The sequence below is a fragment of the Zea mays genome, chromosome 5 (assembly GCF_902167145.1).
Source record: "Zea mays cultivar B73 chromosome 5, Zm-B73-REFERENCE-NAM-5.0, whole genome shotgun sequence".
In the NCBI taxonomy this organism is placed as follows: Eukaryota; Viridiplantae; Streptophyta; class Magnoliopsida; order Poales; family Poaceae; genus Zea; species Zea mays.
This window is the reverse complement of record NC_050100.1, coordinates 88,803,888-88,822,513: the sequence shown is the minus strand read 5'-3', so window position 1 is coordinate 88,822,513 and position 18,626 is coordinate 88,803,888. Positions and strand designations below refer to the sequence as shown.

Here is an 18,626-nt window from a genome sequence, read left to right as displayed (position 1 = left end):
TGGATTTGAGGTCCCATGGTTGCGCTGGCTTGTCGGAGAGAGACTGGAAGTTGGCGGTGAAACGTCGACTGAAGTCTCCCCAGTCGTCGATGCAGTGTCGGGGTAGATGTCGTAGCCACTGCAGCGCGTCTTGCCCGAGGACGATGGGCAGATACGCAGTCATGACGTCCTCGGATGCCCCGGCAGCCCGAGCAGCGGTGGTGTAGACGGCCAACCAGCCCCCTGGGTCCTGCTTAGGTTCATATTTGTCGAAATTGGATACCTTGAAGTTGGGAGGCCATTGGATGGCCCTAAGGCGCGGAGTAAGGGCAGATACTCCGCACGTGTCCTCCTGTCGTCGAGGATGTCGTCTGTCCCGGGGAGGGGAGTGGCGGTGGTGGTTCCTCGACCGTCCCCGGGTGGTTCCACCAGTTGAAGCTGTTGCCGACTCAGTTCGGGTGGCCTGGCTTTGAGTCGGGAAGCCATGATCTCGGTCATACTCCTCCCGACGGCGAATTTCGTTCTCGTGCCGCCGTTCGCGCGAAGCATTGATAGAGCTCCGCGCGTCTCGACGACTGTTGATGGCGTGTCGCAGATCGTTCGGCGGGTGAGCGAGCGGTAGAAGATGGTTGGCTGCCTGAGTGAACAGGCGCCGGTATCCCTCGGCGTCGGGGGTCCGAGGAAGTCCGTCAGCTATCCGGGCTAGAACGCCTCCGACCTCGCTCGGCGTGTTCATAGCTCGGGCGAAGTCAGGGTTCAAGTTGCGCCCGAAGAGCGGATTCTCGCGTCGTTGCCTTGCATCTTGTTCGGCTTGCTCCTGAGTCCGACGGCGATCACGTCGTCGGGAGTTCCTTCGTTCCCTGAAGACGCGTTCTTCCGGAGTTTCTCCTATCTCTGAGACCTCGTCTCGCGAGACAGGCTGCTCCGGATCCCGTTCTCCAGCTGCGTGATGTCGTCGAACGTTTCTGCGTCGGTTCCTTCGTCGGCGGGATTCTCGCTGAGGCGGTTCTTCTCCGGGCGCGGTCGGTTCATCGTCGGAGACGGCGGGCGACTCTGCCCTCCCGATGAAGAGGACGTCGGGGTAGAACGGTATTGCTGCCGCGGCGACTTTCTTTCCGTTCTCCTTTGAGGTCGGAGGAACGGGAAGAACGACCGGCCTCTCCCTGATCTCCTTCCTTCTCATGATCTGTGTCCATTCTTTCGTCGGGGAAGTAGACAGCGGAGTCTTCCGGGTCAACGAGCTTCTAGCTCCAGCCTCCCCGGAGACGATCTTGTTCCGAAGAGCCGGCGGTAGCGTCTTTCCAGCATTTTCGGAGTTTGTTGGAGGAGACTTCCGTTCCGGCAGATCCGCGAGGCGGTGTAGGATTCCTTCTTCGTCCGCCACGGATGAGATTGTCCCGAAGCAGAATATGGATCCGGGACGCATGGTGATCTTGCTGTGGAAGGTGACGGCCATTGAGCTAGCTTGGATCGTCGACACACCCCCTACCTGGCGCGCCAGCTGTCGGTGTTTTGGGTCCGACCGCACACCCGGGGTTGCCCCTCAAGGTGTTTTTAGGAGTAGGACGGTGTCGACAACTGTAGCAAAATGGTTCGTGCCGATCGCACGAGGGACAATGGACACGATTTACAGGTTCGGGCCGCTTAGAAGTGTGTAACACCCTACGTCCTGGTGAGTATATGAGCGTGGTTACAAGAGAATTCTCTGGATAGAGGGCACAGAGAGTTTTTGTGGGTGGCTAAGTAGAACAGGGTCGATCGATCTGAAGGGGTGCCCCCTAGGCCTTATATACTCGGCCGTGGAGCAGTACATGTGATACGATAACAACAGTTAGCTAAAAGATAGTGAACCTCTTGAGTTTATCCCTACGTAATCTTCGCCGACTTATCCTCGCATGGCTCTGTTGCATGAGGGCTTCAGCGCGGGAAAGTCGGGTCTCTGTTGTGATCCATTCGTTCGACGTTGTGGGCCGCCTGTGTTTGCACTAACCAGTCTCACGTCTCCTTTGCTGGTTGTCTTTCCCTAGGCCCACGAAAGAATGACCTTACGAATTATTGGGCCCTCGGGCCGTTCGTGAGGCCTTTTACTTCTTTAGTGGACCTAGGGGATATCTATCCCCCACAGGTAGCCGTTGACGCCGAAATATCCGTTGCTCCGTTGTCACACCGGACAGTCCGGTGCACACCGGACATGTCCGGTGAATTATAGCGGACTAGCCGTTGCGAATTCCCGAAGCTGGTGATTTCCTGAGGCCGCTTTTCCTTGGAGCACCGGACACTGTCCGGTGTACACCGGACAGTCCGGTGAATTATAGCGGAGCGCCTCTGGATTTTCCCGAAGGTGACGAGTTTGACTTGGAGTCCTCTGGTGCACCGGACACTGTCCGGTGGCACACCGGACAGTCCGGTGCGCCAGACCAGAGGTGCCTTCGGTTGCCCCTTTGCTCTTTTGTTGAACCCAATACTTGGTCTTTTTATTGGATAAGTGTGAACCTTTGGCACCTGTATAACTTATACACTAGAGCAAACTAGTTAGTCCATTTATTTGTGTTGGGCAATTCAACCACCAAAATCATTTAGGAACTAGGTGTAAGCCTAATTCTCTTTCAGCAGGCCTAGCAAGGGTCTGCACAAGTTCTTGCAGAAACATTGTGAGGGTGAAAGGTTAGCGGATCATGTATCCTGCTTGTTATGTTTTCATGGGATATACTTTTCTTGGTTTATAAAGAGTTAAAGACTGTACTATTAGTGGCATTTCACTTATAGACATTAGCAGTTAACATATCGGTAAGGAGGCCACTGAAACCAGCACCTGGAAAGCCTGAGGACGTGCCTGCAGATCATCACAAGGTGGCACCCAGGATGCTTGAGACTTCTCTGGGTGTGAGGAAAGGTTCAGGATCTTCCAGCAGGTTGGCAGACAGGAAAGGGAGCAAGGAGTTCGAGCAAGAACAGGCTGTTCAGAAAGCGCCCTCGGCCGTGAGGCCAGCCACGTCATACCGCTCTGGACGGAATGGAGAAGGCGCAGCAGGAGTGGCTGCTACTGGCGGCACGAGATCTAAGGCTGATGAATGGGAGAAGGCAAAGCTTGGAAGAGTTAGAGAGGAGTGAGTACGATCTATTTTTTTGAAGGTCACTCGATTAAAGCTATGCTAATATGGAGTTATGGACTTCAAATTTAGGTATGAGAAGATGATGGAGACCATAGCCGAATGGGAAACTGAGAAGAAGGTGAAGGCGAGACGCCAAAAAGAGCAGAAAGAGGTTTTATCGTAGTTTAAAGAAACACTGCACTATTAATTCAGTATTTCCTTCGTCGAAAGCATCCATAGTACAAGCCCCAAGCCCTAAAAAATGGTATCGCTAGGAATTCGTCATGACAACTTATTTGATTAAATCACATTGTTTGAGGAGACTCAGAGCCGAGCTTCTTAACTTGCAGACCGAGCTAGACAAAAAGAGAGAAAAGGCACTAGAAGAATACAACCTGGAGATGACAAGGATCAGCAAAATCTCTGGAGGAGCAAGGGCGATGGCGGAGGAGCGAAAATACAACGATGGGAAAAAGATCAGAGAGAAGGCGCACAAGATGCGATCCACAGGAAAGCCTCCCCGCACGTGTGCTTGCTTTTGAGAACAGCTGCATACGCTGAAACTTGGAACCAAATGAAGGGCGCCATTTTGGACGGTTGTAAAAGGCACGCAATAGTGACGTTTTGTATTGTAATATGCATTTGGCTTTGCCAAGTTATGCGTATATTGTAACCAACAAATTGTATATTGTATTTCAAAACTGTATTCTGATCGAAACCTGATCCTAACTTGAGTAATATGGTGTCTTTGTAACAACAAATTGTTCTATGATCATGCTGAGTTTGTTTATATGAATTGGTTGCTGCATCAACGGCTTTTTTACTCATTGTAAACTACAATTTCATATGATTACGTAAATGGCATAGCGCCCGATAGGGCGCAACTTTATTCTAGTGGGTAGAATAGCTCGACCATGTTCAACTAAACCGATGCATAGTCCTCCATTTTCACCTTCTAGTATATATAACTGGATTTCGGCGAACTAATATTAAATATAACGAGATTTATAAACAAAATAACTAAAATAATATTAAATATCTGTATTTAGAGATGGCAATGGGTATTAGTATCCTATACCTATATTCGTAAAAAAATTAACATGTCGGATCATCAATATCCACGGGTGGGTAGTAATGGGCTCTATATTTTACACTACAAATTTTAAGGATCAAATCGGATTATGATCGGGTCATATATCTATTCATTTTTGAACTAAAATTGTTTAAGGGCCTAACTCTTTATGAAGGGGCATTTGGATCGTGATCTATTGCCACCCCTACTGGCGGGTAGGGGTGAAAACGGTCGGAAACGATCGGTAAACACAAAAACCATTTTCGTTTTCATATTTCTCCTCGGAAACAAGATCGAAAACGGTAACTCCGAAAACAAAAACGATATCGGTAATTCGGAAACATCGGAAACGAAAGTTCGGTACAAAAATTACACCGGTTACGATCGGAATCTAAAAATTCGATCGGTAAAAACTGTAACTTGTACCCTCAATCGACTTCAAAAATTCACGTAAGTCATACATTTATATAAAATCAATAATAATATATAAGGTAGCAGGCCACAATAAATATATAAAGTAAGAAATCATAAAACAATAAAATCATTATTATGTATTTAAATAAAGTAGAATCAAGCTGTGTATAATGATATGGCACTTACATTCTATTTATACACCTACTACTTGGTATAGTCAATATAATTAGTGTCCTCTTGGTACTTCTTAAGTTCTCATTCAAATTATAAATAAGATTTATAAAAGTTTCAAACGATTCTAAACTATATACCATTAGATAGATCTTGATTTTAGAAAAATAATAAAATTAGTATTATATTTTTCTAAGCTAAGATGAATTTATTACGAATTTATAAAGATCAGTTCAGATTTAATATTTTTTCTGAAAAATACCGAATTTATTACCGGCGGTAAAATACCGAATAAAAACGGTAATTTTCGGAAACGGTCGGAAGAGACTCAAACCGTTTCCGTTTTCGATTCCGAGTTTTTCTACCGATTCCGTTTCCGTATTTTCGGTAACCGTTTCCGTTTCCGTTTAGACCTAAATTTCGGTAAAATTTCGAAAACGATTTCCGGTATCCGAAAATTACCGTTTTCATTTTCATCCCTACTGGCGGGTATGGATTTACCTCCATACTCATACTCGTGTGTATGAGTTACATGTCGGGTCACCTATATCCACAAAGGTTAAAAATCTATTAAAATAATACATATACAAACATCAAGTCTATCCATATAAATATCATTACAAAATTTCTAGTGTCATTCAGTCGTCCATTCAAGAACACCATAGATAATTACATAAAGTAGCAATATTAGGATATATAGTATCATATAACACGTTGCATGTTTCATTACATGATCATCAAATAGTTGTTATGCCTTCTATGACATTATCGTCCAAAAGTTTCTTAAAATAGTCAAAAGATATGGATAACTGAAACCCAAGTTCATGCTTTTGAGTCAAATTTATATTGAGTATTTTATACCACGGGTTAACGGGTATGTGTGAGGGTAAAATGTTCTACTACCTGTTTACCTATTGGGTGAAGATTTTCGCCCAATAAAAAACCTACGAGTAAAATATTTCACACATATAGATGGAGTAAATACCCATCAAATATCAGATTGCAGATACCTATTACCATCTCTATCTGCATTGCAAGATATGTTTAGTTCACGCATTGGTCTAGGTAGATCTGTACGCCATGGAAATTGTAGATATGTGTTGTGAATTATTAGGGCTGTCAAAAAATTATTCTTTTACCTCATTATCTATTACTCCCTTTGTTCCAAAAACATATAGTTCTTTTTAATTTTTTCGTTCACAATCGAATAAATGATAATAAATATAGACACATATATGGATTGCACGTAGATTAACTAATGAATATATATTTAGCCAAAAACGAATTATATATTGTGATGGAGAGAATACTTAGGCCCGGTTTGTTAAGAAACTGGTTTATAGAATTGAGGTGTTTCCATTTATAATTTAGTTTCTAGAAATTATATTATCAGTTTTTTAAAACTAAGAAGTTAGTCTCTGCTAGCTAAAAGATAAAAACTAGTTTATTAAAAATTGGGTTTCTTCGAGAGCCTTACCAAACGATTGTCATACAGTCGCTCCCGGCGATTAGGAAAATTCTTTATTTTAGTGGTAGACGCTTCTTGCTTCTTTTTTTTTATGGAAAAATGGGCTTCGTTCGTTGGCTATAGTAGGAAGGAGTTACTGCTGCAGTTTTAAGCTAGAATTACATGCCGTTTGGTGGTGGCCAGCTCAATTCATTAATTTTACCTTGTTTTAGAGATTGTGAGGGGGCAGAGAAGATGGCATTTCTTGCTTGAGGATGGGCAACCTACAGCAGCTCTATTGTTAGGATTGGATCCTGTGAGATGGCTGAGGGGGCGGGGTTTCATGGTATGATAGGCGGCAGTGGCAAGAGGCTGCAAGACAATGAGATCAATGGCTTCTACAACATGCCTTATTACCAAAAGTTTGGGGAGGGCTAAAGACAGCGTCGATGGCTTCAACCTAACCAACTGTGCTGGTAAATCTGTTGCCATGTCAGTGGACAACAGCAGTGTGGGCTCCAACGCGAGTCCCGCACGGTCATACTAAAGCACCCGGGCCTCCGTGATGCTCCGACCGCAAGCTATTCGGTCCGCAATAATGTCTTCCGCCCCAACCGTGTGGCTGCACACACGCTAAATTAGGATGCATTGGGCCGAGTTTTGATGGACCCGAATCACCCTACAGAGATACTGAGCAGCTACGAGCGTGGACCATTGATCTCGGAAGGTTGGACATGGGGGGTCCTTTTGCTCAGGGAGCCTTTGGGAAGCTGTACCGGGGAACATATAATGGAGAAGATATAATAGAGCCATTAAGCTGCTGGAGAAGCCTGAGAATGATCCAGAAAGAGCCCATTTGATGGAGCAGCAATTTGTACAAGAAGTTATGATGTTGTCGAGGCTGAGTCACCCAAATATTGTAAGGTTCATAGGCGCATGCAAGAAATTAATGAGTTGTTTGGTTTGATGAATCACTCTATCCAAAATAAAATGGTTCATCATGAGTCTATTCCTCAAATTTGGTGGGATGACTCCAATCCACATATTAGTACTAAACAACTAACTATGAGAAATGAGGTGGTGATGGATTAACTCACTTCATTCCACAAACCAAACAAAAAAGTAAGGAGTAGGAAGATGATGGACTATATCATTCCTCAAACCAAACACTCTATAATTGTGTGGTGTATTATTATGGAGTATGAAAAAGGCCGATCAGTTCGGCAATTCCTGGCGAGAAGGCAGACCAAGTCAGTGCCTTTGCGGTTGGCTGTGAAACAGGCATTGGATGTAGCCCGGGGAACGGCATATGTTCATGCACTGGGATTTATTCACAGAGATCTCGAGTCAGATAACCTTCTGATTGTAGCAGACAAATCCATTAGGCCCGTTCGGTTATACCGGAATAAGGCAGAATTTATTCCAGCTCATCAAAATCTATATAAATTAGAGAAGTAATCCGGCTAGGAATTAATCCAGAGCTCCAATCCGGAACAACCGAACAGGGCCTAAGATTGCTGACTTTGGAGTTGCTCGGATCGAAATGAAAACAGAAGGGATGACACCAGAGACAGGAACCTACCGCTGGATGGCACCGTAAGTTATAGTTTCCCCTTACTGAAGATTGTCTTATGCAGAAATTTCATTGTATCTCTGGCATTTAAGGGGTGTTTGGTTGCTCCGGCTAAAGTTTAGCCCGGGTCACATCAAGCGTTTGACTTTTAAATAAGAGTATGAAATATAGACCCAACCAACTGGACTAGATTCGTCTCGTCTTTTAATCTTCGGCTGACAAATTAGTTTTATAATCCGACTACATTTAATATCCGGAACGGAGGTTCAAACATTCGATGGGACATGAGCTAAATTTTAGCGGGGTGTAACCAAACACCCCCTTAATTTGTTTTGAAACACAATTTGCATAGCTCACAAGTACTGTAGGTCAGTATTATGTCGAATAACCGCAAAGTTCCTGAAGTGCAGGTATTCAAAATTTTCAGACACTTCCGTAGTCTTACTACTTGTAGAGTTGTACATCCAACTTTACATGCATAATTACTGGAAAACTCAAGTACTCAACTGTACATGCTGCATAGTAGCCTTTTGGATTACTTAGCTGTATTATTGAGTGTTCCATTCTGCATCGTTGTCCAGGGTTTTCATTATATTAGCAATATATTGTTGCATATTCAATAAGTCAAATCATATTAATGGAACATTGGAACTGGCTTTCGTGCTTACACATAAAACAGTGGATAGACTCACTCCAAAGTTACTGGATTATTGTGTTCACTTTCAGTTTTTTACTAAACAATTGCTGAGGTGGTACGCTTGCACTTATTTTGTCCACAGTGGGGAAGGTTAAGTGGCCGACTATACCAATATAACAAAAATAACTGAAAACATGTTTCATTTTTTTGTATACATGGTCTAATTGGTTTTTGTCACAAAAAGAAATCAGATATCAGTGTTCAACTTACCATTGCCTCTATAATTTGGATTCATTAATGCCGTGTATATCGTATATGATCCAGCACAGGCCCTATGATCATAAAGTTGATGTCTATAGCTTTGGTATCGTCTTGTGGAACTAAGAGCATATATAGTGGGGAGACATAAAAATGGTGCTCTAAACACAAGAGACAACTAAGAAACTCTATTATATAATGGAGTGTATATAAATGTAGTCTATTAATAAATATAGAAGTAAATGCGTTTATATATCATCAGATCAATAGAACAGACGACGAATTTGTATAGTGTGAAGTGAGGCATCTGTTGTTACTTGGGTTACGAGCCAGATACGTCTCTTCGCGGAGAGACGGCTTCACGAATTTTTTTGTAAATAAACCATTTAAACACTTTAAGAACCTCTACATTAAATATCACTGTACATGTACCGGCACGCTTCCGTCCACCAACATGACAGCAGTTCAGGCAGCTTTTGGTGTTGTAAATAAGGGTGCCCGCCCGATAATCCCTCAGGACTGCCTGCCTTCTCTAAGCCACATTATGACCCGTTGCTGGGATGCGAACCCTGAAGTTCGCCCACCATTGAGATTGTCTGCTTGCTTGAGAGTGCTGAGATTGAACTTGTAAGCAACGTGCGCAAAGCACGATTCCGCTGCTGTATTTCTGAACCTATGACCACGGACTGAAGTGGAAGCTGTGGTGGCTAGATGCCACATGGTGGGTACGAGAGAGGGAAAATGATAAAGATCCTATTCCAATGTATTCGCGTCAGTGCCAGGATCTCTTTGACTCTTCCGAAGAGACCCTAGGGTTTGAGCTTCAATGTTGTTGTTGCATTTTTTTAAGTTGCATAGCTGGAGTAATCTCTTCTGGAAATATAGGTGATGTTTCCTTGAATGTTAACAAGATCTACCTTAATGGAGCTTTCCTATGTTAATAACATCTGCTAGTTTCTTGTAATCAGCAAGTTTGCTTTGCACCATTACTGTTCCTTGCCCTTGGTTGTTGACCTACGTTCCAAGACCAAATTAAAGGGATGTTTTGAATGTACTAGATCTAACGGTTAGCTACTAAAATTAGTAGTGTACATCCAAACAGTTTAGCTAATAATTCAACTATTAGCTATTTTTGGCAAATTAGTTAATAGTTAGCTAGATATTTATTAGCTATCTAATTCTACCAGCAATTTTTTAGCCAACTAACTTAGGTTTAGTGCGTTTAAACACCCCCTGCAGCGGTTTCTGCACTTCAGAATGATATGGTTTTATAGTTTCCAGTATGCACTTCAGGATGATATGACTGAAGTTTTTGGTATATGTCTTTCTCTTGTCTACGTGGCACCATCTGTTGGCTTGTGCAAGCTTGCTTGCACCATCTGTTCCTTGTACTTGGTTGTTGACCTGCGTTCCAAGACTACTGCAGTCGCTGCACTTCAGAATGATACGTCTTTAGTTTTTGGTATCTGTCTCTCTCTTATTGTATGTGTCACCATCTGTCGTCGAAGTCGCACACATGGATTTTTCTGTGCCGACCATGGACATTTTGCTTTCTAGAATTTGGCTGGTAGTTCCTACATGGGAAGCTGTATGCTGATTTGTCTGGTTAGCTGCAGATTTCCGTCCGCCACATAGACGTGTGGGTGAGGGAGGCTTGTATAGAGGAGAGACAACTGTGATGCTGACCAAATTGCACGATTCCACACCCCTAAAATCACACCAGCTGTTTGGTTTGGAGACTATTGATTTTTTACTTGAAATTATACCATAAATTGGTCTATTGTATCAATAAAAACACACAAAAAAACAGCAATAGCTGAAGTCCTTCAAATATTTTAATGATGGCAGTATTGAAGCAACAGACCATATATACACACAAAATACATGTCCAGATTCATCAAGGACAGCTTCAAAGATATCCAACCGTTTACATCGTCAGGGCAGTAGAGACTACAATAGTATCACACTTATAATGTTACAGAGTAGTCACACTCACATCACAGAGGGCAAAAAGAACATAAAAAATGGGTCAATCACAGGTTGGAACTGCATATTAAACATAAGCTGGCCTAAGCTCGGTTCAACTGAATTCAGGTATGGCCAATAAATATGAAGATAACATTAACAAAGATCCTTATGTCCGGTGGTTGGTTGAAGAACTTGCACAGGCCCAGACCATCTTCAGGGCTATTCATCCAAGTGATCAAGTGGCATGTGTCTTCCATGGTTAATTTATCTGGTTTACACCAAAGAAACTGGGCTCATAAACAGTATTGCCGGTATCTGTGGTAAAATGAAACAGCTGAGACTGAGGCTGGGCAGCTATATGCTGCGCATCGGCGCATGATGCTGGACCAGAGTTCCTGCCATGCGTTACATGAAGGTCACTGCTGTTCTCGCTGGCACCATTGAATTGGATAATGCAAGATGTTTGATGTACAGAATCAGGCAGTCCACAAGCGCCGGCTGACAGAAGAGAGAGAGCATGCTGAAGATCCGCTGCTCCATCGAATTTTGAAGCAGATATAGACATGTCCAGACCTGTAGAACCGATCATTCAGACTATGTCATACACCCATCGGGACAACAAAAGAACATCGAAGTGCAGACGGTGCAGGAACAGGAACGGCATGGCAAATGAAATCACATGACATGGTTCAATAAAACTAGCATGAAAACAAGCAGAGTTGTATGACAGTCAATTACAATTTCTAACTCTGATGCTCAGAATTATTAAACTGGTCACTAGCACAGTAAAATGTAAGTGCAGGAGAGTCAAATAGACCTGCAGTTTATTAGTAATTTCTTGCAAGCAAAATGAAGTTTACATGTCATCCATAAACGAAACATGGAGTAATTAATTATCTCAACAGTGATCTAGGACTTCAGAAACCTAGAATAGGTGAAACTAAACAAATAAAATAATGCTACCAAATATGATATTGATAGAAAAACATCTACGTTTTCTTGGCACTCAAAATCCATCATCGCTAATAACCAAGTCCCAATACCATTTTGGAGAAAATGGTATCAGTCCCTGCAACATTTTATTTCCCATAAATCCAACATAATCAAGTGTTTGCATCCTAAACTAACATGTGAATACAACTGACAGTTCAATTCTGGTAGCATTCTTCTTTTTTCTGGTAGTAAATTTACAGAGTAAAGAATCAAGCAACCTACAACAAAACATCTATAAGCCCAGTTTGAATAGAGGTATGGCAAGGAGTTCAGCAATCTTTGTTCCGCCATACATTCTATGCAGGCTAAATCATATGAATAGCTACAAAAATATTTTGACTTTTAAGTTCACAAGCTTCTGCAATGAAAATTCAAAGTACTCGTGTAATAATAATCAGCTTCCCATCTCTGCAAGCGATGATAAAATGGATAAAGGTCCCTTTTATGTGTCAACTGCGGAAGATGTTTTAGGTAAGGTCCGACTAAACCGGAGATGGTTTACAACCCTTTGTCAACAAATATGGCAAACCACTTAACAAAGCTTCTTCCTTGATGAACACATTTCTGCAGCAAGTATGGATAATGTTTGGAAAATCAAACCTTTCATTGGCCAAGGCTCATCTTTGCCATGGCTAAGTGTTGGAATAGCATTGAACATGTGAGATTTATCCAAATGAACTTGTCCAGTAATTGTCCCAACTTTTGTTGATACATCACTTATTTCCTTTGCATAAGGGGGCTTTAAGTCAGATGAGCTGTCCCATGGAGAAGTGAAGGGTCTTACATGGCTAACAGGAGCTTTATTCCAGACAAAACTTATTTGCCGCCTATCATCTGCAGTGGCAGAGAAGTTCAGGGATAAGAATATTTCACTTTATAAATAGGAGGTAAGAAGGTAGAATAATACAATTGAAACACGATAATCCTGCTAGCTGTATAGTACAAGATACATATATTACTAATCACGATACTCTCAAGTCCAATGCCTAGTTTCTATTTAATTACACGAAGAAACACAACAGACAACTTATTGCTAAGTATAAAAGATAGAAAGCTTGCCATTTGCGTAACAAGACATCTGTTTGCATGACGTACATGCAGATGAATCTAGAACCTGGCTAAGAGCCCATCACCACCATTTTTTCTAGTGTCCACTTCCACTGATAGCAAATTTCGAACAGTAGTCAAGATATGAAAACATTACCAAACAATGTCGAAGGCAGCTTTGCAGAGGCGAAGGTGAATGCATCTGGCTGAGGCTTCCGGCGGCGGGCATTGTGATCAGACAGACGCCTCCTGCAGCTCCTCTTCTTCTGATCAAACTCTGACAGCGCATGGAATCTGGATTGCCAGAACCCAAGCAATCAGCAAAAACAAAATAGACACTATTTATGGTTAAATGCCATGTAAAAGTGCAATACAGGAGATATATGCCTGCAATATTCACATAGTTTTAATGGAATAAAATAGACACGGGTCAGTAGCCCACAAAAAAACGCTCATCCCAAAAGCATACCCATATATCGAGAGCCATACCAAAACTGGAAAAGGGAAACAGGCATAGTAGCCATTTCTCATTTCACCCATGCGTACGATTCTCCACAACAAGTACAACAGTACCAATAGTGGAAAGGAAGCATCTTTCATTGCTAGATCAGGAAAAAAATGTAGTTCCGTACCCAAAAAAACGGCACAACCGCGCACGCAGCTCACGCGCCGTACACACACACAGCATGTAGCCACAAAACTAATAGAGAACACGTAAAAAACAACTGCTTGTCCAAACCAATCAACAAATCACGCGATAATTGCAGCGCAAAAGCGCGAACCATCGTTGCAGAAAGCAATCAAAGGAAGGAAGACGGAAGCAATCGCACAGAGCAAGCGAGAGAAGAGGCGTGGAGGAGGCAAGCGAGAGCAAGCGAGAAGACGACCCACCGGCTGCACTGCTGGCAGAACCGGCGCTCCTGGCCGGCGACGATGACGCGGGGGGACTTGGTGTGGGCCTCGCAGACGCGGTGCTTACGGTGGTAGTCCTTGACCCTGCTGAGGTCCAATCCGCACCCCTCGACCTGGCACCTCAGCTCACCTCCCCCGCGGTCCTCGCCGGCCCTGGCACGCTTCGCCTCCCGCTCCTTCCCGCCGCGCCGCGCCGGGGCGTCGCTGGAGGAGCCCGAGCCCGTGGCGGCGTGGTCTCCCCAGTCCCAGAGGAGGGGAGGCGATGAGGCGGGCTTCGGGGCCGTCCACTCCATGCGCCGCGGCGACGATTTGGGCTGGTCAATTCGGGATTTGGGGATCGAAGAGAGGATGGGAGAGGTGGTGAACAGTGTGGACTGTGGAGAAGACGAGATGGGGAAAGGGAATTTGGAATAGAAAAAAAAGGCAGGTCTTTTTTATATTTTGACCTCCTTTTTCTTTTTTTTTCTGTTCTTTTTTTTTGCATGTGCCTTTTGTTTCTTTTTTTTGAGGTATTTTTATACGGACAATTCTCAGTTTGCGTTTGCATCCCTTAAAAAAAAGATGTGTACCGCTTACGTATATGACCGTAGTGTTCAACTTCAGCATTAGCATCTTCATAGTTAAAAAAGGACTATTAAATTTAGGCCCTTAGTTTTGGCATCTTTCTCATTTCTACCCTTTGTTGTAATTTTTTTCTCAGTTTTACTCTTCTGCTCTATAGCGCTGGAAGGGCAAAACTGAGAAAAACCCACGACTAAGAATAAAAATGATAACACTAGCAAAACTAAGAGCATCACCTTAAAATCCGAAAAAACCAATAATTGTTTCTCAAAGGACTAAAAATATTAGGACCATATCCGTGAGTTTATCTAATACTTTCTATAAGGTCATTCTCAAGTGTCATGGGCATTAAATAGGCTATGGTATGACAGTGTATTTATTATGAAAGATATGAAATCAATTTCGTGGGGATGAAATCATGTGTACATTGTTTTTTCAAGATGTTTGTGTTTTGCATGTGACCTAGGAAACAATAAAGATGAAACTATGCACTGTGTGAGACTATTTCATCATAGTTTCAAACTTCCTTAGATGATGTGTCACTCTAGTTAATTGTGCCATGAAACTCCCATTGAGAAGGAAAAATTAACTATTTTAAGGTGGGTGACAAATTTTTTGCCATGTCAGTGACACATGTGTCAGTGGCATATGATTAAGAACATTTCGTAAAGATGGCAAATACTTAAATACCCCTATTGAGAATGACGTAATCTCACTCTAGAACATAGAGTAAAAATTTTGCATAGTTTTATACTTTTTTGTCTCTTCTATATTTGTATTAGGAATGGTATGGTATGTCTTATTCAAATATAGTGTTGGTACAAAAAGATGTGTGTATATGCAATCGTGTTTGGTTCAGCAATCTGAACCAAATTTATTGTAAGAAAATATAGAATCTCAATTAAACGGATATAACATTAAACAGATATAACAGTAGAATATATTTTTGAAATCTACATATTTCTCTAGTTTAATTTAGAATTACCTTCTATCCTAGATTTTTTATATTCTTGTCGTCAATGTTACAAATTATCATGCTATTATAGAATCTATAGTTTATAGTTGTTTAAACCAAATAAATTTTAGTTTTTTCATAATCGTCAGCTCACAACAGCTTTCGCAGCTCATAGCTAGAATCAAATTTCCAAAAAATCTACAACTGAATCAAATAGACCCACAATGTTCACCTTAGCATTTAGAGCATGTTCATAGTTTTAAAATTTTGTTAAATCAATGAATTTTAAAGGGCTAAAAATATTAGGAGCATATTCGTGAGTTTCTCTAATAATTTCTAAAATCTCACTCTAAAACATAGAAGGTAAGATCATCCTAACTAGTTTTGCTTTTACTTATAACTTTTTTTTCTTAACTGCTTAATTTTGTAGCTTACAATTCCCATACCTTAATAGATCTATATACTAAGACCAAAGTGTTACAACAATGTGTTATATGCTACTAAACTCAATAGTTATACCATATATTTATATAAGAAAGAAAATTTCTCTGCTCCTTTAAAGCATGAGTTTTGTGCACGTGTGTCACGCGTGAAGTGTGTAGATCTGATTCCCCCATGTCTCCCCAAACAATCAGATAAAGTAAGTCTTACTCTTGCATGCGCAACCAACCATGCAACCACCACGAGCACTTTCTCCTCTTCCTCCTCCTCGGTGTTGGCGTCATATATTAACCTCCAACCTCTCATCTTTTTGCTCGTTTCTGTCTCTTTCACCTAGATTCTTCTGTACCGCCACAGAGGACATCAAGTAGGCCATTTTGATACGCCTCGAGCTGCTGCCGTGACTCTCCGCCAGCATACGCTTCTATAGATAACAAGGCAAGAAGAGGAGAGGCGTCCCCGCTGGCGATACATGGCTGAACAGTCGAGGAATAGGAGAAGGCGGCATTCCGGATTCCGAGTTCAGTTTTGTATTGGTTATTGGCAAAAAAATTGTGAGACATTAAGATCGATGATAATATATATTGTTCGTTTTCATGTAATCGTTGTACTCTAATATTTTATCAAATATTTATGGACCATCATAACCGCACGGATATTGTATTAGTAACTATTTATAGAGATGGTATGTCCTATTCTTTTCTACTTTCTTCCACCTCTAGATTGATATATGAATGCAAACATATATATTTTGCGTGATGGCGTCTATATTTTGGTAGGTGCGGAAATATTGGGGGTTGAGATTAGGAGTTGTTGTTTTTATCTTGCTAAAAATTAAGATTTAGAGTTGGTTCTAACAACTATTGAAGATACCCTTGGCCGGTTGTATAGGGATAGCAATGGGAAAATCTCAGTCGGAGAATAGTTCTTCATCCTTGTTCTCGGACAAAAAATATTCCCCACGAAAAATCCCCTCGAATGTTTGTGGGGGACATTTCTTCCCATCTCCGTTTTTCACGGGGATATATCTCCGACGAGGATCCCCATCTACGCTTTAATTATAATTAGGACACATGCTTTTGTTATTAATGTAAAATATTGTCACTTATACACATTAAAATTATTATGTGTACATTAAAATGAACATATTTGTATAATAAGTGATTTCTTGATAAGATAATTATTTATTTTTATCATTACCTATTACAGAAAACATCGCCACATATAAGTTTAACGGTTCCCCACATAAAATTGTGATGATGAATGTTTGTCGTCCCCGTTTACTCGTTGGAAGATAATTTTTACGTGTTTTTATTCCTATAGAGAGAGCCATTTCTAGTTGTGAAGAAGAGTATCCCAAATATTACTTTCCGAACATGCATTGTTTTTTATTTATTCGTAAAAATTATCCCACATAGAACGCTCTTTTATTTGAGAAATGCAAAACAAAACAAGTTTAGTTAATATAAAGAAGTTACCATGACTCAAAAAATAAAAAAAATGTATCTAGATGAGTAAATAAAAATAAACGACATATGAAATGAACAAAGAGGTGACAAAAGCAAACAAGTGAAGGCTTCTCACTTCACGCCTTTACTCTTCACTGTATCCTGCATGTATCTTCCTCCAGTGGTGACTATAGAAATGGTTACTCATCGGCCAATAATGCCGATTGCTAGTGGGCCACTTAATTAACTTTTATTTAATGTAAACAAGTGGGGAAGTCAGAGGTCGTTTTCTGGCTCCTTTGTTTCCCCTCTTCATCAGAACACACACAAATAAAATTCTGCCCTTCTTCCTCCCTTTTGATTGATGGATGGACATGGAAGGATCCATCGATGGTTGTTATGGTGAGCTGGCTTGCGACTCCGACGCCTCCATCCTCCTCACCCCCTCCCCTACCCACCCACAATTTATTTATTCAAGGACCGCCTATTACTACGTTGGGTATGCTAATAACTATATATATATATATATATATATATATATATATATATATATATATATATATATATATATATATATATATATATATATATAAAGACTTGAGCTTCCAATAACTAGAGAAAGTTTAGGTCGGACGGTGTAATCTGGTTGAGCCAGACCAGGTTTAGACGTCTATAAAATAAGACCTGAAGTGTTAGGGTTCAGTTTTTCACGCTCCATCCCGATTCATTAGTGTCGGCGTTTCGAGACCGGGGGGTCCCCGAGCCGACGAGTGAGTGTGCTGCGTGCCCCAGCCCAGATGGGTCGAGCGCGTGGGCGAGCGCGAAGGGGGGAAGAGGCGAGGTGGCCGGAGACGGGCGTGAGAGAGGTGGAGATCCCGCGGCCTTCGTGTTCGTCCCGCGCCCAGGTCGGGTGCGCTTGCAGTAGGGGGGTTACAAGCGTCCACGCGGGTGAGGGAAGCGAGCGGCCCCAAGAGAGCGCCTGTCCCGTCCTCGTCCCCGCGCGGCCAACCTCTTCTAAGAAGGCCCTGGTCCTTCCTTTTATAGTCGCAAGGAGAGGGTCCAGGTGTACAATGGGGGGTGTAGCAGAGCGCTACGTGTCTAGCGGAGAGAGAGCTAGTGCCCTAGGTACATGCCAATGTGGCAGCCGGAGAGGTCTTGGCACCTTGCTGGCGTGATGTCGTGGCTGTCGGAGGAGCGACGGAGCCTGGCGAAGGGACAGCTGTTGGAGCGGTCGAGTCCTTGCTGACGTCGCCCTGCTTCCGTAAGAGAGCTGAGAGCCGCCGTCGTCACAGAGCTTGTGGGGCGCCATCATTGTCCATCTGGCGGAGCTGGCCAGATGGGACGCCGGTCTTGTTCTCCGTGACTCGAGTCGGCTCGGAATAGGATGATGATGGCGCTTCTTGTTGACGTGGCGGGCCTGTGCCCTAGGTCGGGCGACGTGGGGGCTCCTCCGAAGCCGAGGTTGAGTCTGTCTTCTGTTGCCGAGGCCGAACCCGAGCCATCGGGTCGGACGAGGCGGAGGTCGTTCGGCCGAGGCCAGGGCGGAGTCCGAGCCCTGGGTCGGGCGAGGCGGAGTTTCGTCGTCTTCCGGGGCTGAGCCCGAGTCTGAGCCATCGGGTCGGGCGAGGCGGAGGTTGTTCGGCCGAGGCCAGGGCGGA

The 18,626-nt window shown here is 42.8% G+C and overlaps 2 protein-coding genes and 1 pseudogene across 2 annotated transcripts in view; 2 read left to right on the top strand and 1 right to left on the bottom strand.

Moving 5' to 3' along the window:
* The window catches only part of LOC103628330 (remorin 1.4), a 28,801-nt gene extending 25,069 nt beyond the window's left edge, over positions 1-3,732 (top strand). Inside the window, exons 4-7 of the mRNA XM_008648550.3 lie at positions 2,593-2,656; positions 2,746-3,086; positions 3,162-3,243; positions 3,422-3,732. Of these exons, the coding sequence (XP_008646772.1) occupies positions 2,593-2,656; positions 2,746-3,086; positions 3,162-3,243; positions 3,422-3,613 (679 nt within the window). The 3' untranslated portion in view covers positions 3,614-3,732. The remainder of the gene's footprint in view (positions 1-2,592; positions 2,657-2,745; positions 3,087-3,161; positions 3,244-3,421) is intronic.
* Positions 3,733-6,496: 2,764 nt separating this feature from the next.
* On the top strand, positions 6,497-9,409 carry LOC103626906 (serine/threonine-protein kinase STY13-like; annotated as a pseudogene).
* Positions 9,410-10,514: 1,105 nt separating this feature from the next.
* On the bottom strand, positions 10,515-13,956 carry sbp12 (SBP-transcription factor 12). The gene is made up of 4 exons (NM_001136780.1): positions 13,543-13,956; positions 12,809-12,945; positions 12,205-12,438; positions 10,515-11,184 (listed from the first exon to the last, which is right to left on the bottom strand). Exons 1-4 carry the CDS (start codon positions 13,854-13,856, stop codon positions 10,871-10,873), a joined length of 999 nt encoding a protein of 332 aa, NP_001130252.1. The 5' UTR covers positions 13,857-13,956; the 3' UTR covers positions 10,515-10,870.
* Between the last annotated feature and the right edge of the window lie 4,670 nt (positions 13,957-18,626).